Below are 24371 nucleotides of genomic sequence, written 5' to 3' on the forward strand. Positions count from 1 at the left end.
TGTATAAGAGACAGCCTGTATGTCATCTATCACGAGGAAATGGGCTTGCATCTGTATAACAAATAAATGTCTTCATATACTGTGTTTTATTAATTCGAATTAATTTATCAAATATATCAGTGTCGTAAAGAATAGAAAAATTGAATTACGCACCAATTCTATGCACCATGCTAAGATCCGTACTAAACGAATGTTTTCTTGCGTAAGTTGATCACTTGGTGCTAGTAGTTTATAGGCGTAAACTAACGTTAAGCCACGAGTTTTCTTTCCTCCTGGAACGTTGTACTGTAATACCTGTGTAACGCAGAGATGCATCAGTCTGTATATTCATTCAAATTTATTACTTATTACTTCATATTTCTCTTCATTGTAAACTGTTTATAATGTTTATGTATTAGTAAAACGCACTCGACTTTTTTATTTTCTACTAAATCTTACTCATTTTTATTTATTTATATATTTCTTTTTAGCTATCAATCTTAAGTTTTAATTTTAATTTACAATTACAATTTTATATATTATGTTGTTATAAGAGAGTAAAATTTTAATTTATAAATTTGTATATTCATTAATAATATATTACGAAATCTTACGTCATATTTATATTATGTAATTATTCTGACAACATTTATTCTATAATCGATCGTATGAATTTTATTCTCATTTTTCATATGTTTATCTGAGACCATTGTCCGGTATTTTAATTAATAACAACTTACTTTCGCCATCCATTTGGTAACATCAGGAATATTGAAGCTCTTAGCCACATCCGTAAGATCGCGAACAATGTCTGGCCATATTGCCATCAGCTCTCGGCTTTCGTCCTTGCTCGTTACCCATGTCGGTTGTGTCACGGAATGCACCATTCGCACATTACAATCCAATGTTCTAAAAATGTAACGAATGAATTAAAAATTATGATTATGACAATGACGATGCTGACGATCGCTTCAACATGCGTGCGAATCGCGTTGTTGCGATAAATTAACGAAAAGAATAGCTTAATGGCAAAAAATGAAATCGGTGTCCCTTATCGAATTTATATTTCATTTGTTTGTAGAATAAATTCAATATTTTTCATTTGTCCGACTCTTTACTTTGCCTTACAAGAAGCTTTTTTATGAAGGAAAAGAGAGCCAATTGAAAATATTCCTATTCTTTGCTTATATATATTACAATAACAATACAAAACTATATTATACATACTTATACAGTTCACGTGAACAATAAAACGTTCTGCGCATTTATATAATTGTTATATAAATAATAAAATAAATTTTAATTTGAACCCACCTCTCTCTGTAACCTGAGTTACTTCCTGTACGATATATTATAATTTAAAAAATCACGCAAATAAATGTCGGAGAACTTAATAAACTGATAACTATCATATAATTTAAAATTCAAATTTTATATACAATTTCGAATATCGTTCGAATCGGTATCACAGCAGAATAGATTAGACAGCCGAGATGTAAATTTCTATTATTTAAAATTATGTCCAAGTTTAAATACCTTCACATCTGTCCAGGTGTAATGTTATTAAACTCGATTTGGGACATTTATTCGGAGAAAGAACGATTGAGCTTGGCAATAACGACTTCAAGTTGTTGAAGGGAGAATCTAATGAAATAAAGTTTATTCATACACTTCAGTCGAGGTTTGATTTAGAATTTGATTTTACGTCTACACTTCCGCAGGAAACGTTATTTATATAAGACAGCGGTGTTTAATTCTGAATGCGTGAGATGTTTCTCGCGGTACAGCATCCGGCAATCGGCAAAATAAGCGCCGAGGCGAAGGTCAACGCAAGAAGCCAATCCGCGACACGCAACGCGGATACATCGCGCTTCTAAACGAACTCAAGAGACATTTACCGTTTTGCTATTAAAATCGTAGGTATATAAATAAAAGGATACGAACTGTATGGAAATTTGATCAGAACCTGTTTTTCGAAGACGCACTTCGAGAGCTCTTCGGCACAGGATCCGTCCTATAAATTTTATTGGCTGATATTTATATAGTCAATTCTGATATTTAAGATCGTTTTAAATACGATCAGAAGCCAATCAGAGCCGTATTAACATCTTAAAATATTACTTAAGATCTTCAAATAAAAACCGACTATAAATACCAGCCTGATTCAACAAACGTGATCCCGCAGAGATCTTGATAAGATTTCAATAGCAGAGCGACTCGTTCGGAATGTGCATTAATAAAAATAAAATAAAATAAAATAAATAAAAAAATTATTACTGACGTATATCTATTTTAAATTAAATGTACAAAGCTTTGGAATAAACTAGGAAATCCGAGGAGTAAACAGATTGTAATCTGTGTAAACCTCTGGACTTCGTCAGCTGATAAACATGCACTCGTTCGCATGCATAAGTAATTGTCGAATTCATTTGCGTTGACATCTATTTTTATCTACGTTCTAACTGCAACCTCAACTGTTACAAGTCATACCAGGCTGCATTACGATTACATAGATTATGTTTCGAACGATAATAATGCGATAATATGATATCGATTGTACAAACAACAACTTTAATTTGTAACTGACAATTTACATCGTGCGACTGTCGAATGTGGAATCGATTTGACTTTAAAGAAAATTCCATAGTTGACTGGTATTTCCGCAAAGTAAAATTTTATCGTGTAACATATGCAACACGATAAATACAAAATACAATAATTTAATTTCATAGCCGTCCAAGATTTCCGTAAAAATTTTGATAATCATGCCGAATAATTACTGATAACTGACAATTTACATCGAGTGTCTATCGAATGCGGAATCGATTTGACTTTAAAGAAAATTCTACAGCTGACTAGGATTTCCGCAACGTAAAATTTTATCGTATAACATATGCGACACAGTAAGTACAACGTACAAAATACAATAATTAATTTCATAGCCATCCAGGATTTCCGCAAATATTTTGATAATCATGCCGAAAGACTGATAACTGACAATTCATATCGCGCGGCTGTCGAATGCGAAATCGATGGAAAACTTTCCATGGCTGACTAGTACTTTCGCAAAGTGAAATTTGACTGTATTTTATCACAACATTCGCGACGCAGTACAACGTGCAAAATACAATAATTAATTTCACGGCCATCCAGAATTTCCGCAAATATCTTGATAATTATGCTGAATCATGTGGCGACTTTCCGGATCCCTTGCACTTCCGTATCAAATAATCGTTCGCTCTTCTGAATAAGAAACATAATTCTTAGAAATATTCGGAAATACGCGCGATAAAGTTCGCAGCCAATGCGATAATCGTCAGTGTCAATAGAGTCCTTGTTTGCTCGCTGTACGACAAAAGAGCGCTAATAAAAACGAATAACGCGGAAAGGTAAGATGAGGAAATCAACTTATCTATACGCCATCGACGTTCCGCGTGATAACCACGACGTAAGTACGAGCGCACGTTGCAGACGTCACGCGCGTCGCTCCTGCATGCATGTAGAATGCGAGCGTGGAACAACGTCGAGTAAACAACTTTATCAATGATCTAACAAAATGCGTTCCGAGCTCCGAGAGCGATCGTCCATGTGTGCGAGAGCATTCACAGCGTATCTCGCGGGAACCGTCTCGCGGGGAACGCTCTTTAATACAAAAATAGCTTTCATTTTGTAACACGTTGCCAATCGCTATCAACGCGTCATGAGTCATATGAGACTTCATTCCTCTTATCAGAAATGTGTGTACACACGCGAGTGCGTGCAAATTGCAAAACCGATCGAAAATAACGAATGCAATAAGTATAGGACTTCCCTCGAAATACCTGCGAATAAAAGTTAATGGAGATTCAAGCAAAGCTTAAGAAATTTAAATTTTTGCATCGTCTAATTTTATTTTTGTCGAATTGTATTTACCGAATTTTTTGAAGAATCAATTTTATTAAACCTTATTTCTAATTCGTTGAATTTTACATTCCGATGCACAAACGTGCTTAATCGTATAATAATTGTAGATGTATATACAAGATAAGGTTTATCAAATTTTTTGTGATCTCACAGTGATTCTTATTCCCACAAAAATGTGGCACATTATTCTATATATGTATACATATTTGCATTTGTATGATGACTATTATTTGCCGATAAAACATTTCAAATAAAAAATGTATTTATAGGTAACACTTTGTCAAAACAAAGAGTCCGCGTTTGAAATCAGCTGTATTAACAGAGCCAATTAATTTCAGTTGTGAATATATATGTTGTAAACAGACTAAAAAGCTTTAATTAATGGGGTAAGAGAAAATAAAATTATTAAATGGATCGCTGAAGCATCGATGATCGAATGATATGAGCTGTGAATGCAGGTAAAACAAGATTTCTACAATAAAATTTTCTCTCGTAGCAAAATCGATCTTCGCGGATCCGTCCAAGAATAGCATATACATACGTTCGCATGTTCTCGTATATACATCTGCGACGATTATATTCGTGAAAAATCAACAAGGGATCTTAACACACAGGTGCTCATTAAACGCTCATAAAATGACCTCCGCTTATAGTGCGAAACTTGCTTTCTCGCAAGTGTATTCGATAGAGAGAGAAACGGAGAAGAAAACGCTTGTTGATTCTCACAAGTCTCTTTTTGTCGTCAACGATTTGCATGACAACTAAGCATTGACATGCTAACGACGAGATGCTATCGACCGATCGTTCTTCATGATCTCGTTACAGCTAGAAATCACACGTTTTTATCGCGAGAGATTCTTCAGGTAAATTCGATGGTAGTTTTAAAGTAAAGATTAATCGATCGTTAATTGGAAAGGAATGTGGGGCCAATCAATACTCGAATAATTTTTAATATTTTATCGACTTTCAGTGATTACTTTTGACCATGATTTGATGTGCTTTTCATTTAAGTGATAAAGCGTCATTCTATCCTTGCCGTTACTGGATGTTAACAAATGACAGAATGATGCTTGTGTCGCTAAATGGGATCGAAATTAATTAGTTGGTAAAAAATTAATTAGTTAATGGAGAAACCCTTAATTAGTTTGAAGATTTAATAGATATTGAAAGAGATCATAAAAAGGAGAGAAAGAAAAAAAATCTTTAAGGATGATGTGGGTCGCAAAAAACGTGCGGTGTCCAGTCACCAGACGCATAAAGAGTAGACGTGAAAATATTTCGAATCAGAATAAGATACGAAGGTCAATACTCTTAAATCACACAGCTGAAGAAAGAATTTATCAGAATTATTCAGCAATTATATCTTCTCGTTCTTATCTAAATTTAAAAAGCTCTCTCCCATTCCGTTTCGCGGATTTTTTCTAAATTTTCCTATAACAAATCTCGTCACGTGCGAGATTCACTTTTCATCTTCTCTCGCGCTTTTTCTGCGGATCATCGGGACGTGACAAGGCACTTCTTCGCCAGACTTATCGTTCTCGTCGCGGTCGAGGTACAAGTCCTCGAAGAAGGCTTTTACGAATTCTATGCCATTGAGAAAATTGAAAATGTTTTTCGCCGCAGAGCGATCGTCACGCGGTATTTTAACGCGCTTCTGTCTCACCTCCAACACGCCGCATTCCCGCGGCGCACGCCCATGTGTGCAACGGGCGCGTGGTCGGCGGCGGCGGCGGCGAGGCGCCGTGCGACGTTCAGCGCCGACAGGAACCGGTTCCGCGCGACGGACGACATGCCTGGGGATCGCTGGAGCACACGCGTGTAATTCTAGGAAGGCACAGACGAAGTGCTGAAGAACGCCCGAACGAACCTCCGCGGAGTGGATTCACATCGGCGAGGCGCTCCGTGTCGAGCACTCGCCGGTCGGATCCAGGGTCCCGTTCTTCGACGGCCGGCCCGTCGGCTGAGTAGGGGAGAGAAAATGTGAGGGGAAAAATAAAGGAGGGAAAAGGAACGAGAATGATAACGGGTAGATCGGCGTGACGTCAGCTGAGAGCGACTGGAGGAGGCGCCGGGACCTTCTCGTCGTCGAGCGGCTCTTTCTCGCCTCTCGGGTGTCGCGCGGACGCGTCACCGTTGCGTTGCACTCTCTCACGCGTTGGAGACCGGGCTAGCCGACTTTACGCGGCCTGGCGACTACGACTATGGCGTGACGACCACGCCGGCATCGTTATATACATTAGCCCATTATACCATGGACCAAAGAATCGTATGGTTGGCACGTTTCTACGTGGAAGCAAGTCAGCTGTGACCGACGATATGGGGCGGCGGAGAGGGAAACCGAGACGGCGCGGCGGTACGATCAAGTCCGACTGTGCACGAACTATATTCGGAACTTCATATAAATAAACACTCCGAAACAGTGATTCTCAACCGAGCGAGATTCGTCCGAGGTTTCGGCAAGTGCTGAAAAATTTACACGATGCCGTTTCTACATGTTTTATAAGCGACAGTCCTGAAAACATTCAACAAAACGTATTTTCGTTCTCAAGTCTAAAACAATGAGGTGGAAAACGGGGAAATCACACGAATAGATAACATATTAAGCTTATTTTTCTTAAGCAATATGTAACACAGTTTTGAACACACAGCTCGTCATCGCGTCATCTCTTTTGTACACTTTCTCAACTTATCAAATTCCTTACTTCGTCTCTACTGTCTGCAAACCTCCTATCGTTTATTTCCATTCATTTATCGAATGGCCTCTTGTTGGATGGTACTGGCAATCTGAACTTTGCCAATTCTACTTCAGCTTCCCCGAACGAGTCCACGTGATAGCAAAAGTACTCCGGATTCTTGTATTCCTTATCCTTGGAGGCGTTGGGTCCTACAGCTAAACAAATTTTCCGTTCAAGCTGAAACCGGTCTTGCGAATGATCCCCACATAGTGCTGTTCGAGCTTACGTGTGCCTGGAACGCTGACAACATTCCGACTGAGACCTGGCACGTCGGTATTCGCCGTGGATTGGCCGGTACTCGAGGCCGGTCTCTGCGCGCTGAACGTCCGCGAAGACGCGACTGTTGCATCCTGAAAGCAGCGACGATTGAAACGCTCGCAAATTAGGCAGGCAGGTTAAAGGCTTACAGACTACACGAGTTTAACGAGATGCGATCGACAGCTCCGTTTAGTCCGGAGTCCGAATACGCACCTGTACCCGTCTCGCAATGACGCGCAACATTTCGCGACGATCTCGAACAATTATATCTATCAAACGATTATCAGCACACGGCGATCCGAGCGTCCTTTTGACAATGAACACCGTCCTGCAATGCTGCAAGCCTCGTTCTTTCACACGGAGCATTTCATTTTTGCAGTTGGCGAGCATGCGACAAGCAGAAATTGTAAAGACGTCTGATTGGTCGGCCCGGCCGGAGTCGAGCAATCAAGGAAGAAAAATGATTGGTCGGCGTAACGTAAATATGGACAAAAATCGCGGATTTCAATACACATAAATACATTAATCATTGACATTTATTTATCAAATATTAATATTTATTAAATATAAATATCAAATGTTATTTAGCACGTTATATTCCTTACGTCTTAGAAATATCTTATGAGAAGTAAGAATTGAATTTTTTGCTCCTAAGTTTATCTTGTCCTTCCATCAGCTGATTGATTCCTCGGTGAAGGAAACGAAACGTAGCGCCTGTAATTTTCAATTCTGCCAACCGTACGCCTTTTCACTGACAGCAGCCAAGTCTATTTTCGAACTGCGGAAACTCGCATGCACATCGCACGATCGCCTTTGAAATATCTTCCGATTACGGTGTGACATAACCTGGCTGACGTGCCACTGCCTGCTTTATGGCGAATTAAGTTGGCACAAAGCTTGACTTACTCGCGGTGCGTACACGTTCACACATAGATATATATATAGAACATCACGTCCGGTTATGTCATCTTTGGCTAAAATATATCCATCTCGGCATTTCGTTACGCTTCTCCTTCTCGCGGCTTGCATAGGATCGGAGTATGCTATTGTTAATTCACGACAGAGGCACACCGTAGACGTACGTAATTCGTGCGAGATGCGGTCGTCGCTCGAGAGATCCGAACAAATGACCTTAACTGTTATCTAACAACTGTTGTCGTAAACACGACATTGTAATGAGCTATCAGCATTGGGTTGAGCCACGCATTATTAGATCGAATTCCGTGTGTAGATACCTGCTTTTCGATACCGACGTACATTACTGCAGCGATCGCACTACATGTCCTAATCAATTAACATTAAAATCGACTGATCACGGATCACCGGAAATCTAGCAGAATTCTTCACTGTGGATACGAAAATGAAACATATAAATTATTTTTTTTTTTTTTACGTACATCTGCTCATGGCAAAATGTCTGTTTCAGCCTCAATCATGTTAGTAACGTATATGTGGGAGAACTGGAGGTACAGCAATGCCCCGGAGGGTCAGCGGCCGTTCGAAAAGGTGGTCGGGCTGACGAAATACGGGCTCGCCGGTAGTGCCGGGGTGGGCATATACGACTGCATACTCATATCTCAGACGGCAGGCTTCTGGCAGACGGTGAACTGCATGTCCTTCTGGGTGGTGCCTGTCACTGCCATGTGCGCCACCTTCGCCTCCGTGGCGTACGCAACGACGAAAATCAGGGGAAAGGACGGCTACTTCAATTACATTCTGGCCTGTACGTAAAGCATGGATCGTGCGATCAGCAACGATCAGTTCGCCAGAGAGTTATAATCGGAGAGTTATCGAATGTCGTTGTTTGCTCGTTGCAGCGTTAGCCGCAGGCGGGATCAGCTATCCTTGGCTGAAGAACGGCCCATTCTCCTATCATCTCACAATGGTAATAATCGGATGCGCCGTAACCAAGAAGTTCGGCGACTTGAGCGGTTGGAATCCCCTTCCGTTGAATCCGGAAATACGACGGCAATATACCACTTTCCCCTTCGACTTCACCCTCATCAAAGATACCCGAGGACCCAGACCCTGGGAGTAACGATATTTCATGTACAGAAAGGGGGATTAGTTAACGCTGCTGATTTACGAGTCAGATGTGGGAATAAATCATATTGTACAATTGATGATACAGAGAAATACGAAATGCGCGTGTGCTCGCTTTCGTCATGTATTTATTAAGGTTCTAGTATACAGGAAATAAAAAGGATTGTAAAAAGAACATCGTGTAGTACACGTGGAAGTATTACGTCAGCGTTTCGCCCTTTGTGACCTGTGAAATAAACGGAATTATGAAATCATTGATATAAGTAGATAATGAAAGATAAAAATGCATGTATTTTTGCCTTGCAGCAACCTCACAAGGGAAATGCCACATTATGTGTACAATTAAGAAATAGATTACTTTCTATAATTGAATAATGTAATTTAAGGTTTATATTCACAGAACGCGCTTATAACGATGATTAATGCGCATTTAGCATGTATGTCCGTGTTTACACTATTTTCATCAATAAATACCCATTCTTTATTCCAAGATTCTATGATACATGTAAAATAAGGCTTGTTGTTTATAAATAAACTGGCTGCACTAGTTCACGAGTTTATCTTCTTTCAACGTAGAAAGAGAAAGGTAAGCTGTGAACCAGCAGTGTTCAGCTATGCAGAACAGGCTTACAAGTTATATGCTCAATGCGCATTACATGTGAATAAGAAAAAAATACAAATCACTTACGCATGCCTCGAGATATTCTATTCTCCGTTCGAGGGTCGTGAGCTTTTCATTGAGGACCGCTATCCTCGATCTACAAGACATATCTAACAAGAAAAAAAGAAAGATATAAATATACAAGTATTGAGATGTGGTATTAAGTCGGCAGTTTCGCGAGCAAGAATTTAATAGGGAATTACCGAAAGAATTGAGAAAATCCGTGATCTTTTTAATACTGCCAGTGATAACTTCTATGTATTCGCGATTAGCCCAGTCCTGTTGGATCTGTTTTTGTATCGCTTCCCGGTGTATGGCAGCCATTCTCCTCGTCGTCGCGGTGTATCCTCTTTCTCGATTTTTCTCTGGCTAAATTGCCGATATAATTCGAGCGAACAGCGTTCCCTCCCCTCCCAGTTCTATTGCACACAGTTCTATCGCATTGTTTGGAATGTGTCAGATCGTCGATCGACAGAGACGATTACACTCGGAACTCCAAACACCGAAAATTGATTTCCGGAGTCTCGTATCGTATTCTCATCCAGGGCTACGTTCAGAAACTACATCTAGCGGGTGATTACTAAACTAACTAGTTGCGAATTAGGGTGCGTTCCCACTGAGCGCGTCACGAATTAATCGATCAAAACATATATTTTATTGCATAATTTGCCGCGCGACTCCAAATCTCCACTAAAATGTGGTTCGAGTCTCTGCTAAGTTGGGTTTGAATCTTCGCTAAGTGGGGTTCGAGTCTCTGCTAAGTGGAGTTGGCAGAGATTTTTCATGTAACGCGTATCACGTAACCAATCGAAAGCGTTACGCGTTTTCTGTTACGCAAAATTTATTTCCATATGTCCCATGGTACTTAGAAAAGATATCTTTTTAGGTTACTCAACATTCTAGAGATAGAAACTAGAAATGAAACTGGAGATAGAATAGAAGTCATTAATTTTAGCGTCATTAATTTAGCTCAGTGAGAACGCACCCTTAGCGACGATTTGTGACTGGTGCCGCCAGCTCGCCGCTCATCACCTGCGTTTCGGAATACACATATACATATTGACATATTGCGCTTTATCATCCAAATCAGCTGTTTGAAGGTTCTCCGCAAAAGACCTACGTATAATTTCGTACCGAAGGAAGGTGCAATCTACACTATATTTAATTTAATCAACGCATTAGCATTAGTCAAAGTGGACCCATTCTGAGAGCCGCTAACCCTTTGAAAAAGAAGAAGATTGGACACTCGTGACAGTCCTCGTGTACGCTTATCGCCGTTATCGGTGGGTATGCATGTTTTTATCTAATCGCGCGCCGTCGAAAGGCTGGCAGATGATTTCGCGACAGCTGAATATCGCTCTGTCATGCAATGACAGTCGTCTGGTAGAAACGTAGATTCGCCATTTTCTGCTTTTGTATCTGATATCAGATACCCCGCGAATTTTGATAACTGCTCCCCGAGCGTTTCTGAATACGTTCGCTTATCGTGATCCACGAGTTGCAGTATCTTGTAAAATACTACTCGTCTTTCTGAATAAATTTCTTATTTTAATGCATTTTCAATGATATAGTCAATTGTCCATTTAAATTTAATATATCTTCTAAATTGAACATTGATAGTAGATAATAAATGGACCACTGTGTACGTAGGATATTTTAGAATGGATTGCTCAAGTTTAGCTGTTTATTTTAGACGCATCTAAACAATTATATACATGTTACAATGCATAGAATTTGAACTTCTAAAAATCCCCTTTTTTGAATTCAAAAACACCACTTACCAATCTATTTTTATTATGCATATTGTTTGTTAAATAAGCAACATTATTATAATACTACTTATTCAGTTTAATACTTAGTGTAATATTAATAATTAATAATATTAGTTATAGTAATAATTTAATAATTATTCAATGGTATGTATTATTATATTTATAGGATCATCTTTGCTGTGTGTGCCCTCCATGCCAGGCGTGTTATGATTTCGGGAAGATGTAGTTCAATATCACTTCGCTGCATATCTGAGCTATCTAAGAAACAGTGCAATACAGGAGCATACGGGTGTCGTAAAAATTTTCATCTCATCCAAAGTACTCTACTCCCTATTGAGCGCAAAATGAAGAAGTAATTATGTTACACATGCATGCACACGATTTTATATTATATTCATATTGCTTAGTATTTGATAAGAACTAAAATTTGAAGATTATTATCTACATATATGTTTAAAATAACTAGGTCTTCAGATTCCTTCTTGTCATCCCTCAAGAAGGCATCGACATCTCGACAGGATAGCAAAAGTTCCGACGTGCCTAAGCCTGAAGTAAAGATGAATCGCCTGAGATTGGAGAAATCACCGTATCTATTGCAACATGCAATCAATCCCGTGGACTGGTATTCCTGGGACGACGAGGCTCTGGAAAAGGCAAAGAGGGAGAACAAGATAATTTTCGTGTCAATCGGCTACGCTACGTGCCACTGGTGCCACGTGATGGAGAAGGAATCATTTATGAGCGAGGAAGTTGCAAAAATCATGAACGAGAACTACGTTAGTATCAAAGTGGATCGAGAAGAGAGGCCTGACATCGACATGATGTGCATGATGTTTATTCAGGCAAGGATCAAATTTAATGCTATGCATCGTGCAAAGTCCGAGGATATAAAAATAAACGTCTAAATGTATGTTTTGTACACGAGACGCTTATTGATTCGCTGATACTTAACATTTAATAAATATATTAAGCGTAACATGTTCCTTATAACTATATGTTACTTATAATTGTTTATTAACTTTGCTGAATGTATTAACGAAAATATCTACATTTGATGGATCTACAGAGATTGAGAGGCCACGGCGGTTGGCCGCTGAACGTTTTTCTGACGCCGGATTTGATGCCGATAACGGGCGGAACGTATTTCAGCCGTGAAATGTTTACGCTGTATTTGACACGAATTGTGAAGGAGGTATGTACATGCGCATATCGTGTTATTAATTTCGTCCTGTTCCGTAGGACGAAATTAGGCTTGTAAATCATATTTTCTTTTATTCCAGTGGACGGAAGGGAGAGACAAAATGGTTAAATCTGCCGCTACCATAGCAGAACGTTTGAAGGAATTGGCCACGAGCAGGCACGACATAAAAGTGAACGAATGAATATATTGAAAGATTTGGAAAATTTAAAATTAATTTCAACGTCGTATTTTATTCGTTGATTTCTATATTACAGGACGATGGAGTTCCCGCGATTGACTGCGCTTTCTTGTGCGCTCACATCCTATTGAACATATACGATTCGGATGACGGCGGGTTTGGCAGTTCAGCCGCTATGAGTCCGAACTCGCCGAAATTTCCCGAGCCGAGCAACTTGAATTTTCTCCTCAGAATGCATGTTCTAACTACTTCCGCCATGTTGGTCGAGATGACTTTAAATGCATGTCTGAATACCTTGAAGAAAATGGCCTATGGTGGAATTCACGATTTCATAGGAAAAGTAAGGCTCGTTTGTCAGTTTTTGTTATTATAACGCGAATCGGGTTGGCTTAAATTATTTGTTTTTCAGGGATTTCACCGGTACACCGTCGACTCTCAATGGAAAGTTCCTCATTTCGAGAAAATGCTTTACGATCAGGCTCAGTTAATACAATGCTACGCCGACGCGTATCTCATCACAAAAGATTCCTTTTTTGCCGATATTGTAGAGGACATCGGATCGTACGTTCTACGCATGCTGCAACATCCGGTACTTATACTGCTTTTTCATTTTAATCGTCCATTAGTATGTTCATCCTAGATACAATGCTTGCGAAATTCTAACTTACGAGAAATATTTTTCCTCACTTAGACCTTTTGAAATCAAAGTTGTACAGAGCGACAAACATGTGGGAGGATATAAAATATTTACAGCATGTACGTTATTCAGGAAGGTGGCTTCTTCAGCGCGGAGGATGCGGATTCGCTACCTACGGCTGATGCCACAGTGAAACGGGAGGGAGCGTTTTATGTTTGGACCTATGACAATCTTAAGAGTGTTTTAAAAAAGAAAGTACCTGGTAAGGACAATGTTACGTATTTTGACCTTGTCTGCCGACAGTTCTCAGTGCGGAAGGAGGGAAATGTGGAAAGGCCACAAGTATGTTTTGCATACGATATCGATATCGTGAAACAACAAATACTTATATAAAGCAAAATTTGTGAATGCGATTGTCCCGCAGGATCCTCATGGCGAGCTTACAGGCAAAAATGTACTTTCGATGCAGTCGGGGGTGGAAGACACCGCTAGCCATTTCAAGTTTAGCGCAGAGGAGACACAGAAATATCTTAAACAAGCCTACGAGATGTTGTACGAAGAGAGAGAACGTAGACCGCGTCCTAGCCTGGACGACAAGATCGTCACAGCATGGAACGGTAATGAATAATAATTCGTGCCATTATCGTGCCGTGATGGATTTCGTGACGCGCGTTTCCAACGTAACGTCTAACGATTTGTCATCTATTTACAGGTCTCATGATAAGTGGCCTTGCGCGTGCTGGAATAGCCGTAAAAAATAAGACGTATGTTGATGCAGCGACGGAAGCTGCCAGATTCGTGGAGAAATATCTGTTTGATGAAGATAAACGTGTACTACTTCGCAGTTGTTACCGCAGGAAGGATAACGACGAAATTGTACAAAGGTGAGTGATCTCTTATCTCCGTATCAGTATTACGATGCGAGATCTATGATGACTGTGCAAATACACAGGAATGTCCCGATACCTGGCTTCCATGAGGATTACGCGTTCTTCACGAAGGGATTGCTCGATTTGTACGAGGCCACCTTCGATACGCATTGGCTCGAGCTTGCTGAAAAACTGCAGGATATCGAAAACCGATTATTTTGGGATCGGAATGACGGCGGTTACTTTGCTATGGCCAAGGAGCCGATACTCGCACAAACGAAAGACTGTATGTTTGGCTGCTTTTCTAGTAATTTTAATTTGACCGTTTAACATCAAAATTTAATTAATGCATGTGGTCGCAATGTCAAGCAAATAAAGTCAAACGAAATCTAATTCTACCTAATAAAGATTATATCATATCGAAATATTTAATTAGATAACGCTGTTGATTATCTCGGGGTCTCAATTGTCAGTATAGATCTTCAGTCTAAACTTTATGAACATAATTTAATGTCTTCTGTTACAGCTGACGATGGCGCGCAACCATCCGGCAATTCAATTGCATGTTCGAATCTGCTGCGCCTAGCGATTTACTTGGATCGCGACGAATTCAAGAATAAAGCTGAAAAACTTCTGTGCGCGTTCGGCAACAAACTTGTGAACTGTCCAGCTGCGTGTCCACAAATGATGTTAGCGTTGATCGAATATCATCATCCGACGCAGGTGTGTGTGTGTATGTGTGTGCCTCTGCTTGTCTTATGCCGCTAGCAACGGCGCTTTCGCTGAGACTGTGAATGCTCTTAACACATTTCTACTGTACAATCGGTTTTGCTCTTCCAGATTTATATTGCGGGCAAAGCGGATTCCGAGGAGACGATTAAGATGCTGGAAATAATCCGCTCGCGTCTGATACCTGGTAGAGTGCTTATATTAGCCGATTCCGACAACAACATACTGGCCCGTAAGAATATGATTGTTAAAAAACTGAAGCCGGAGACATTTGCAAAGCGGACGACGGTCCTCGTATGCCGCGATCATTCGTGCACTCTACCCATTACAGAGCCTGACGTTCTGATTTCTGAGTTAAATAAAAAGGTGTTTACCGACTTATAAATGGTCCCGCGTTACAATGTATATTACAACATGCGTCGGTCATGTGTCGGCGGAGCAACGAAATGGGGAAAGACCGCCGAAAATAATACAATGTTAAATAGTGCAATCTTTTAGCTCGTAGATTAGTACACTCGCTAGCACGATTGAGTACAACATTGGTAAGCACAAATAAATAATCGGCAGCGATGTTACAACTGATAAACTGATGTATAGATATTCGTAAGATAGAAAAAAAAGAAGAGTTTTAGTTGTGATTTTTTAGAAATTGAGAAATATGTCTCAATCCAAAAAAAGGGGGGGGGAGATCATGTAGCTTGTACATGTACTTCTGTACTTTAATGTGAAAATACGATTTTAATGCGTGAATTCTACTAATTATATTCTAATATTCTGTAAATTTATGGGGATGTAACAGTGATAAACCAGTTACACCATTCTTGATGAAGTCTCTGTTATTAAAAATCCTAATTTCGATACACACCTTATGAAATTTAATTAAACGTTATTAGAAATACTGTTCATGTATGATCAAGTTAATTAATATAAGTGAAATCTAATGATTAAAAAAAGAGGATCCGATAAGAGTACTAAATTAACAATTCTCAAGAAAACCCTCATATTATGTCACAAATTGGGATATGTACAGGCGAACCTGATGATTACGTTTTAAATTAAGCGATCCCATTTTTTGTTTCATTCAAATTTTCTAGATTTACAAATGATGCGCAAGAAATTTCATCGTATCATTTCTCCCTTATGGTAATAAGGGAGAAATGATATTTCTCCCTCATAAATCATTAAGTTTTACTTGAATTTAGCCAACAATTTTCCGCTGTGAAAATTGTTTACATCAGCTAAAATTATTTATGACATTTAAGGATACGACGTTGCTTATTGCGTTAATTAAAGATCCTGCTACAGTTATATTAAAAAAATATATATCCGCGATTTAACACGCTCTCTTATCAGCTGTCGAAAGTACAGCGCCTAGTATTTACAAACGTCAACAAAAATGGCGCTGGTCTATACGAGGTATGTCGTAAATTGGATTTTTTTTACAAAATCTATTTATCCGGTTGTAACAAAAACAACGTTCCGCTTTTTTTAGACTTCTCTGCCGGCGTAATGTCGATTTTCGACATTTTCGGAGCTTGTACACGTGTAGGTGAGTTCTTATGCAATACGTAACCTCTTATTTACATAACTGTCATATGCAGACATCAAATTTTTATAATTTTCTACGAAAAAAATAGCCATGATTATTTATGATATAGCCATGGTAGTGCTGTACTTAATGTATTATACATTAAGTACAGCACTACTCACTTGGCGTAGCTTTAATAAAATTTCTTATATTCGTCTACATAAATCTTGCCACTTTGATTTTTATTAATTGCGTCTTGTAACGTAAAGATAAACTGTGTGTGCGTTTTAGCCCCCTCAGCTCCACGGTTTCCAAACCGTTACTGTCAAACGCGGCATACGAATCCCACGATGAGAAGAATATGCGTCTGAAGAGACCGATGTCGCCGCATTTGACCATCTATCAAGTTCAGCTAACGACGGTGCTCTCGATAACACATCGCACCACCGGCATGATACTTGCCAGTTACGCAATGTTTCTTGGCTTAGGTAACACATATGATCTTATTCAATTTCGTTTTATCGGCTAATGTGCCACACAAACATATTCGAATGTTGAATGTTTTTCTGTTAAATTTTATGTTTTAGGCACATTGTTTATACCAGGTGGTATCCCTTGCGTCATAGAAATAGTGGATAACTTATGTTTACCTTTGCCGGTACTGTTCGCTAGCAAGGTGTTACTTGGTCTGCCTGCTACTTATCATACATTCAATGGAATACGTCATTTGGTATGTGATTTTATGTAAAGATAAAATAGTTTTAGATAATCTTAAAACAAACAGGATTATTAGCAATGTAAATTCACAGTTACTACCATCCAATTTGTTATTCTATTAGTGCTCAAAAGAAATTGACACAATAATCTTATTGATATCTTCTTATCTATATTCTTATATATTAACTTATATATTATTGATATCTTCTTATCTATATTCTTATATATTAACACTTTATCAATGAATTATCATGTATGTAATTTATAAATTTACAGGCTTGGGATTTAGGAATGTTTCTATCGATTAAGGAAGTTTATAGCACTGGATATGTGGTATCTGCATTGGCGATAATTTCTGCACTTGCACTTGCGACGATGTAAATGTCGTACATTTATCAGGAAATAATTCTTTAAAATTAGTTGTATCATCAATCGTAATTGTATTACGATTATATTGTATTGAATTAATGCTTCAATTACAGAATGAAATAATTTATTAAAACTAATGTCTTTTTATTCAATTTGGAATCGTGAATAAGTATAATTTTTACATTTATTTTTGCAAAAAGGTAATATTAAACTTGTATTTAAAATTACAGAAGTGATTACATGAAATCTACATGACTTTCGTTCCAATATTAAAACATATTATTTAAATAAAAACTTACTATATCATATCGTTTTATCAAAGATATAAAAAAATATTTTAAAACTTGATTTTAAAAGTACAGACGATACGCGGACAGAGTTTTATATAAAACCATCCAAGGACGATTCAATGTATTTCTTGTAAATCGTCATAAACCGCGCGGCAAAAGCTTCCAAGTGAAATATAGGTTTCGAACCACGTATCATTCTATGCTGATACTCCGATGCGACATCGATAATTTCTTTCTTCAACTGATCGTCACAATTTTTTATGCATTCTTGCAACAATCCCCTAAAGATAAGGTCGCATGGTATAGCGCGCGTTAACAGGTCGTAAAATCTGTTGCGTATGTCTAAAAGTCTCTTGGGAGATTGTTCGGAGACCATCATGCTGGCTGTTTGTCGTATGTATACTTGCCAATCCGGTTCTGTTATCTCTTGATCAGCGATAAACGGATATCTGAAAAATTAAAAAAAAAAAAGAAATTTTAAAGCTAAGAAATTAAAAAAAAAAGAGAATTTTTAAAGCTAAGAAGGTAGTAAACATTTGTTAAAATTCAGCACATTTTTCATGTATGTATGCATATATATATACATGTAGCATTACTTACTGCTGAACTTTGCAAGCCTCGAGCATTAGTATTGCTCGTCGAAGATTTCTGTTGCTAGCTTCAATCAGCCGATCGGCAAACGCATCGGGCAGAGTAAGTCCTTCGCGTTTACAAATCGAGTGCAAAATACTCTTGATCTCGGAGGCGGTTGGCGCGGGGACTCTGATTCGCACGCAACGCGATCGAATCGCAGGCAAGACTCGCGACGTCGAGTTCGCGCAAAGAATCAACCTGCACGTACCGATGTACTTCTCCATCGTCCTACGAAGCGCGTGCTGCGCATCTCTCGTAAGTTGATCCACATTTGTCAGCAGTACAACTATTTAATAGTACCATGTAATATTATAATTTTAGTCTTTATATAATATTTTTATCATACAAAATATCTCTATAACATGTTTAGAATGTTTTGATAACATTTTCTTAAATACCTTTAAAATCCTTCTGGCCTATGTCTATGTGATGCGTTTGAGCAGTCGCTTTTATTAATTCCATGACAACAATTCTATCATATATTCCTGCATCGCTCGGATTTACTTCTGTATGATAATTACTGGTTACTGTCAATATTTCTAATTTCTTTTTAGACGGTGTCTGAAAGTATCAAAAATAATATTTTAATATATTTTTCTTATTTTTTTATATTTTTCCATGTAATCTGTAGAATACAAATGATTACAAATGTGCTAAAACTAAAAATTTTTTTTAATGACAGCTTAATGTAATTGGAACAGAACAAAATAAATTTACCTCAAACTGCATGTTTTCTATTTTTAATCTCTCAGCCGCAACTCCGTAAAGTTCCTTTAAAATGCATAATATTCGAGTTTTCTTTCCTGCGCCAGAGGGTCCGTGTACTAATAAATGTGGAAAGTCTCGTTTCTGCACCTGTTTTTTTTAAATAGAAATAAAATCAAAATAATTCAAATTCTTATGCTATAGCCAAGTCGATATAATTTTGTATTTTCGCAAGCGTTTTAAGTAAATATTAATTTATATTTATATTAAAACCAATTAGTTTATATAAATATATCATTTTAATACATTTTAACATAAATCTATATTATTATAACTTAAATCTATAAAACCGCTTTAATTTTTTTTTATGTATTTAGACTTGTGATACATATTTCCAAAAAAATTATGTTCATCGACTGTCACATCACTCTATTTTGAGAAAAAATTCGATATGTGTCATTGTGTTTTCGGGTGGCGCGCTTTTATAAAGCCGGTTAACCTCTCATTCATCAGATAACGTTCCATTGCTTCAGTATTGTAATATATTACCATATTTTTCAAGTCCTCCGCTTGCTCGAGGTGATAATCCAGCTTCGCAAGTGTCGTCGGACGATATTTGTCCACCCACAAACTCATTTTATCGCAGATTAAGCAGATCTATCACAAACGTCGAGTGTTATTCCAAAATTAATTGTAAGATTTCCAACGTCAAGTGCTCCCTGTATTACACAACAAAAGAATTCGTGACTCGTACCGACGGTTGAAAAATTGTTTATTGCAAGACATTAGTGATTTTAGCAACCGTCGGCAAGTAGCCTATATATTTATGTGTACATATATGTATAATTACATATGTATACTGTAATTTAATTAAATAATATTGTATTTAAATTACATGTACATACTGATAATATATAATTGAAGGTTACCGTAAGAAAAAGACCAATCGACACGAAAGGAAAAGAATAGAATAAGAATTCTTAGAATAAGAGGAAAATTAATTAATAATAATTCATAAAATATGCAACAGATATTTATTTTAGCCAGAAAAATTTAATTAAACTAGAGTAATTAAACTAGGACTGGTTCTTACTAGAACGATACTTTTATAGAACGCATAAACTGCATATGGATGTATACATACAGAATTATATTTGTTATTTTTGAGACAAAGATCATGTGCCAATTATTGCACTGCAGTTACGCTGTTCAAATATATTGCAGATATTAATTATAACGTTTCTATTTAATACTATAAGATGTATACATTTCAACTCTATAGCTACAGGTATACACAATAAATGTGTTCTTAATAAAAATATCCATGTGTCATAAAAATACTCGGGATTTACATATAAAAAATTATATATTTATGATATATTGTCCATGCTATGCCAAAACCGTTGATTTGCATCAAAATATTCTTTTTAAATCAAAATATATAATCATGTCTCACGTCATACACATATTAAAGTCATGAATGTGCAAACTTTGGATTTTAAAGATTTTTCAGATAAACCCTTTTGCAATTTTAAACATGTTTTTTTTTAAGTTAATTAATCAAAAAAAAGTTCAAATGCAAACTTATCAAATATTTTTAGTATCTCACGGTTAACATGGCATTAATAATTCATGGAAAATATTAAAAATATCATGTAATTAAGTCAATCATTAATACTAATACCTATTGACATTTGTGATTATAATATGCGAAAAAGTATAAAACCATAATTAAATCTATTATGGCAAAATATTTCTTAATATTATAAAGAATATAAAATAGCTATTTGTAAAATATAAATATAAGTACACAATATTAATAGAGAGTACTAGTAATTTTGATTTTTAGACGTACTATTTCCTATGTAAACTATAATTATCTATACACCTAAAAAACTATTGATATAAATTTGATCATAAAAAGAAATTTTACTAACAAATACATATAATATTCAAAAGCAAAATTTCTTTTTCTTTAATAATCATCAAAATGTATAGAATATATTAAGTATACTCAAAAATACGCGTCATTTATGTAACTGTTAAATTTATAAATCTCATTTCACAAATATTTTGTGAATAAATGGGATGATTAAGATACACAAGGATAAAAACTTATCGATGACACACATAATAATAATACTACTAAAATAAATGCATAAAAGATATGTAGAAAAAGTAAGTTTTCAAACATACTTCAAACAATATAAACAATAGAAATATTTTAACGTATATTCTTTGATATGCTTTCTCACATATAAGACAGTATCAGGTATACCGGTTTCTTTACTTATACCCACACACCATGTGGATTCTTACTTGTGGGTACTGCAGTTTCCAATTGCCTTGGCGATCCTATCATCTTACGTGTACTTCCAGGTTTATGGGCACCTGATAATTGAATGATTTTATTCGTTAAACAATTTGTACATGCAAAACGAACTTAACAACACATTCATATATACATAATATGATGTAAATACCTTCCAATAAAGATTTGACTTGCTCATCTGAGCACGCAACAGCCAAACTCTGCAGATTTGCCTCTTTCATGTCGGCTACCAATCTCTCTACCTGTAATTTCTTCTCAACGATGGCCGACTCCAGGTTAACCACTTCCAATTTTAAAGATTCTGCATGCTGCGAAGCTAACTCAGTCGCGCGTTTAGCTTGCTCGACCTCATTTTGTAAATGCTCCACCTCGCTGATTATTTTCCGTTCCATAATTTGCCGCTCATCTGTTTCACGGCTTATATTGTGTTGCTCCAACGCAAGTTCTTCCATAACTAGCCTGTAATTATAAGTCTCATTATTACGTCATATCGATTTTCGCAATGCAATCTCTCTTATATTAATGTTAATGAATATCTAGTATACCTTAATAATGTTAATGAATATCTGAGATATAACGATAACAAATAACTTTTACAATTTTCTCTATAAAAAAAACATTGCTTGCATTTACCTAATCTTATTTTTACATTGAAGGAGCTCCGTTTCGCAATTGGCAAGCTTTGATCTAAGCAACGTTATTTCTGACTTCAGTGTTTTTTCCTGCTGCCTAACTATTTCGCTTTCCTCTTCCACATGAGCCAATTCTTTCAACTAATTGAAATAAATAATAATTAATAATTCGTCTGACAATAACGTAATCATATATATTAGAAAAAAAAAAAGAAAAAAGTTACTTGTTCCTCGATGATACGACCAGTAGACTCAATGCGATTCATTTCTTGAGAAATATAATCCATTTGATGCATTTGTTCCCTATTCTTTGTTTCCCAATACAATATTTCTGCATCGAACTAAAATGAATAATTATTATATAGTTTATTGTACATTTTTGTAGACAGATTAATCAAATAAATCTTAAGTGAATTAATAATTATTTTAAAAAATTCTTAGGTATCTTAGATCAAAGAAGGTATTTTACTTTTGTTAGATCAGCTTGTTGAGCATTAATAGTGTCCCGTTGCTTATTGACTAGTCTTATAAGTTCAACGTATCGTTGAGTATAAGCGACAGTTGCCATATTTTGTGCCGTGACAGAAAGTGGATTAACAGATTGTGTAGGTACTTTCGTGTCTTGAAATTCCTACAAAAAAATATATTTTAAATGTGCATGCGGAAAAAAAAAACACATTATTATATCAAATATAATTATAGTTAACAAACCTGGATAAGATTCCTTTTCAACTTTATGGAATTACTAGAAGACGGTTGATCGTCTTTGTGCACGTGAGGACTTCCGCTGCCGTGCACAAATTGCGATCTTCCAGGACTGTTTAAATTCGGCGGCGGTGGATCTCGGTAGGGTGGCAAAGTGCGTAAGGGTGGCGAAGCTGGGCCGGGAGGCTCTCTGTAGGGTAGAACCTCACGCACCTTTTTTTGCGACAAGTGTGTTGCAACTGGCAATGAAAAAAAACGATAAATTAATAAGAGATTAATATTATGAGAATTATTGTAGCATGAAATATAATTTGAAATACGATTCAAATTATGCGTCAGCGTACTTAATGTAGATAATAAATTACAATTGAATAACTCACTTTCAGTATTAGTTCCTCGTGTAGGTGACTGAGCTGGTTTTTGTACATTTTTGCGAACGTTCAAATCCTTATTCTTTAAATGTGGCGTGGGCTGAACTACAGCCACATTGTTCTCCATTTGAATCTGAAATAACATTTTTATTTGCACATATAGTAAAAATTAATTACAAAAAATTATTGTGAACAAAGACATAATGTAAAGGCACAATCTTATAAACATTACTGATTCAAAAGAATTTACAACAAAATATATATTTGTATATATATTTTTTTACCTAAATGTTTTAAAAATGTAGACTTACCTCTGTACTACCTTCTGTAATACCTCCATGAAACCCACTGAATGTAAGCGATTTCCTAGTGTCTCTATTTCTGTCCAATCCTCCCTGCATATCATCGAAATCTGAACTTTGCATGGTTGACACATTTTTGCTATCGTCCTGCATGGCAGCAGTACCTGTTCCATGCTCAGGTAATGAAATTGGTAATCCATTTGCACGCGACGCATACGTTAGTCTTGACGGTAATGCATTCGTTTTATTTTCCGGCGTGGAACGTCTCAGAATCAATTGAACTTCCGAAGAGTATTCGCCCCATTTCATCAAAATCTAATCAATGTAAACGATATATTGTCAATTCTTCATTTTGAATATGCAATTATATTAATTTTGATTTACTAAAGATGTTTATATTTAACTAATGATACAATATTATCAGCTTATGATATTCATGCAGAGTATATGTAGAAGATATGCCTTTACCTTAAGAGGATTCTCGTACGGAGCCAGCAAACGTTCGTTGGTTCGCCAACGCTCTACCAATGTGAATCTACCTGTCTGAGCTGTAGCGTGAGCAAGTGCATACACCACATCCTACAAACAATCGTCAACAATAACTTATTTAAAAAATGAGCAAACAGAATTATTGCAAGAGGTAAAATAAAGCAATCATGATTCTTAATGACAATAAATATGCTAATGTGAGATATATTAAATATATTACCAATCAAGTTTCAATAATTTTTTTAATTGTTATCTTATCTAATAAATAATTAACTTTATATATTTATATATTTTTAATTGTCTTCTAATAAATAATTAGACTTTATATATATA

At 36.7% G+C, this 24371-nt stretch overlaps 8 protein-coding genes across 12 annotated transcripts in view; 3 read left to right on the forward strand and 5 right to left on the reverse strand.

The window, feature by feature from the left end:
• LOC105457026 (farnesyl pyrophosphate synthase-like) overlaps positions 1 to 6373 on the reverse strand; it is a gene marked incomplete at its 3' end in the record, with an annotated part of 15693 nt that extends 9320 nt beyond the window's left edge. The window contains exons 1-3 of the mRNA XM_011701432.1: positions 5546 to 6373; positions 720 to 888; positions 154 to 294 (exon numbers count right to left, since the gene is read on the reverse strand). Of these exons, the coding sequence (XP_011699734.1) occupies positions 154 to 294; positions 720 to 888; positions 5546 to 5673 (438 nt within the window). The remainder of the gene's footprint in view (positions 1 to 153; positions 295 to 719; positions 889 to 5545) is intronic.
• Positions 6374 to 6474: 101 nt separating this feature from the next.
• On the reverse strand, positions 6475 to 7236 carry LOC105457025. Its single transcript, XM_011701431.1, has 3 exons — positions 7089 to 7236; positions 6844 to 6967; positions 6475 to 6772 (listed from the first exon to the last, which is right to left on the reverse strand). The coding sequence occupies exons 1-3, from the start codon at positions 7116 to 7118 to the stop codon at positions 6627 to 6629; spliced, it is 300 nt and encodes a 99-aa protein (XP_011699733.1). The 5' UTR covers positions 7119 to 7236; the 3' UTR covers positions 6475 to 6626.
• A 280-nt stretch (positions 7237 to 7516) lies between these two features.
• On the forward strand, positions 7517 to 9093 carry LOC105457029. 4 transcript variants are annotated; one of them, XM_011701434.1, is made up of 3 exons: positions 7517 to 7786; positions 8302 to 8598; positions 8693 to 9093. In XM_011701434.1, exons 2-3 carry the CDS (start codon positions 8310 to 8312, stop codon positions 8911 to 8913), a joined length of 510 nt encoding a protein of 169 aa, XP_011699736.1. In that variant the 5' UTR covers positions 7517 to 7786; positions 8302 to 8309; the 3' UTR covers positions 8914 to 9093. The 4 variants fall into 4 exon arrangements, with proteins under 4 accessions (XP_011699736.1, XP_011699737.1, XP_011699740.1 ...); XM_011701435.1 differs by lacking the exon at positions 7517 to 7786 and adding an exon at positions 7802 to 7953; XM_011701438.1 differs by lacking the exon at positions 7517 to 7786 and adding an exon at positions 7802 to 7913.
• On the reverse strand, positions 9002 to 10153 carry LOC105457028 (probable protein BRICK1-B). Its single transcript, XM_011701433.1, has 3 exons — positions 9783 to 10153; positions 9607 to 9689; positions 9002 to 9144 (listed from the first exon to the last, which is right to left on the reverse strand). Exons 1-3 carry the CDS (start codon positions 9901 to 9903, stop codon positions 9118 to 9120), a joined length of 231 nt encoding a protein of 76 aa, XP_011699735.1. The 5' UTR covers positions 9904 to 10153; the 3' UTR covers positions 9002 to 9117.
• A 394-nt stretch (positions 10154 to 10547) lies between these two features.
• On the forward strand, positions 10548 to 15787 carry LOC105457030 (spermatogenesis-associated protein 20). Of its 2 annotated transcripts, none has more exons than XM_011701440.1 (13): positions 10548 to 10866; positions 11518 to 11703; positions 11818 to 12193; positions 12418 to 12543; positions 12632 to 12721; positions 12807 to 13070; positions 13140 to 13319; positions 13500 to 13709; positions 13792 to 13984; positions 14080 to 14251; positions 14320 to 14522; positions 14763 to 14959; positions 15077 to 15787. In XM_011701440.1, the coding sequence occupies exons 2-13, from the start codon at positions 11558 to 11560 to the stop codon at positions 15347 to 15349; spliced, it is 2430 nt and encodes an 809-aa protein (XP_011699742.1). In that variant the 5' UTR covers positions 10548 to 10866; positions 11518 to 11557; the 3' UTR covers positions 15350 to 15787. The 2 variants fall into 2 exon arrangements, with proteins under 2 accessions (XP_011699742.1, XP_011699741.1); XM_011701439.1 differs by having other exon boundaries at positions 10548 to 10862.
• Positions 15788 to 16270: 483 nt separating this feature from the next.
• On the forward strand, positions 16271 to 17712 carry LOC105457031 (succinate dehydrogenase cytochrome b560 subunit, mitochondrial-like). The gene is made up of 5 exons (XM_011701441.1): positions 16271 to 16381; positions 16458 to 16514; positions 16785 to 16981; positions 17081 to 17223; positions 17487 to 17712. Exons 1-5 carry the CDS (start codon positions 16362 to 16364, stop codon positions 17589 to 17591), a joined length of 522 nt encoding a protein of 173 aa, XP_011699743.1. The 5' UTR covers positions 16271 to 16361; the 3' UTR covers positions 17592 to 17712.
• A 35-nt stretch (positions 17713 to 17747) lies between these two features.
• On the reverse strand, positions 17748 to 20006 carry LOC105457032 (replication factor C subunit 3). The gene is made up of 5 exons (XM_011701442.1): positions 19757 to 20006; positions 19220 to 19357; positions 18901 to 19063; positions 18470 to 18788; positions 17748 to 18318 (listed from the first exon to the last, which is right to left on the reverse strand). Exons 1-5 carry the CDS (start codon positions 19841 to 19843, stop codon positions 17961 to 17963), a joined length of 1065 nt encoding a protein of 354 aa, XP_011699744.1. The 5' UTR covers positions 19844 to 20006; the 3' UTR covers positions 17748 to 17960.
• A 218-nt stretch (positions 20007 to 20224) lies between these two features.
• LOC105457033 (ras association domain-containing protein 8) overlaps positions 20225 to 24371 on the reverse strand; it is a 4788-nt gene continuing 641 nt past the window's right edge. The window contains exons 2-10 of the mRNA XM_011701443.1: positions 24018 to 24128; positions 23559 to 23864; positions 23257 to 23380; positions 22883 to 23115; positions 22641 to 22802; positions 22396 to 22512; positions 22173 to 22312; positions 21691 to 21998; positions 20225 to 21598 (exon numbers count right to left, since the gene is read on the reverse strand). Coding sequence (XP_011699745.1) covers positions 21498 to 21598; positions 21691 to 21998; positions 22173 to 22312; positions 22396 to 22512; positions 22641 to 22802; positions 22883 to 23115; positions 23257 to 23380; positions 23559 to 23864; positions 24018 to 24128 — 1602 coding nt within the window. The 3' untranslated portion in view covers positions 20225 to 21497. The remainder of the gene's footprint in view (positions 21599 to 21690; positions 21999 to 22172; positions 22313 to 22395; positions 22513 to 22640; positions 22803 to 22882; positions 23116 to 23256; positions 23381 to 23558; positions 23865 to 24017; positions 24129 to 24371) is intronic.

The sequence above is a fragment of the Wasmannia auropunctata genome, unplaced genomic scaffold (assembly GCF_000956235.1).
Source record: "Wasmannia auropunctata unplaced genomic scaffold, wasmannia.A_1.0 LD335400.1, whole genome shotgun sequence".
NCBI classification, from domain to species: domain Eukaryota; kingdom Metazoa; phylum Arthropoda; class Insecta; order Hymenoptera; family Formicidae; genus Wasmannia; species Wasmannia auropunctata.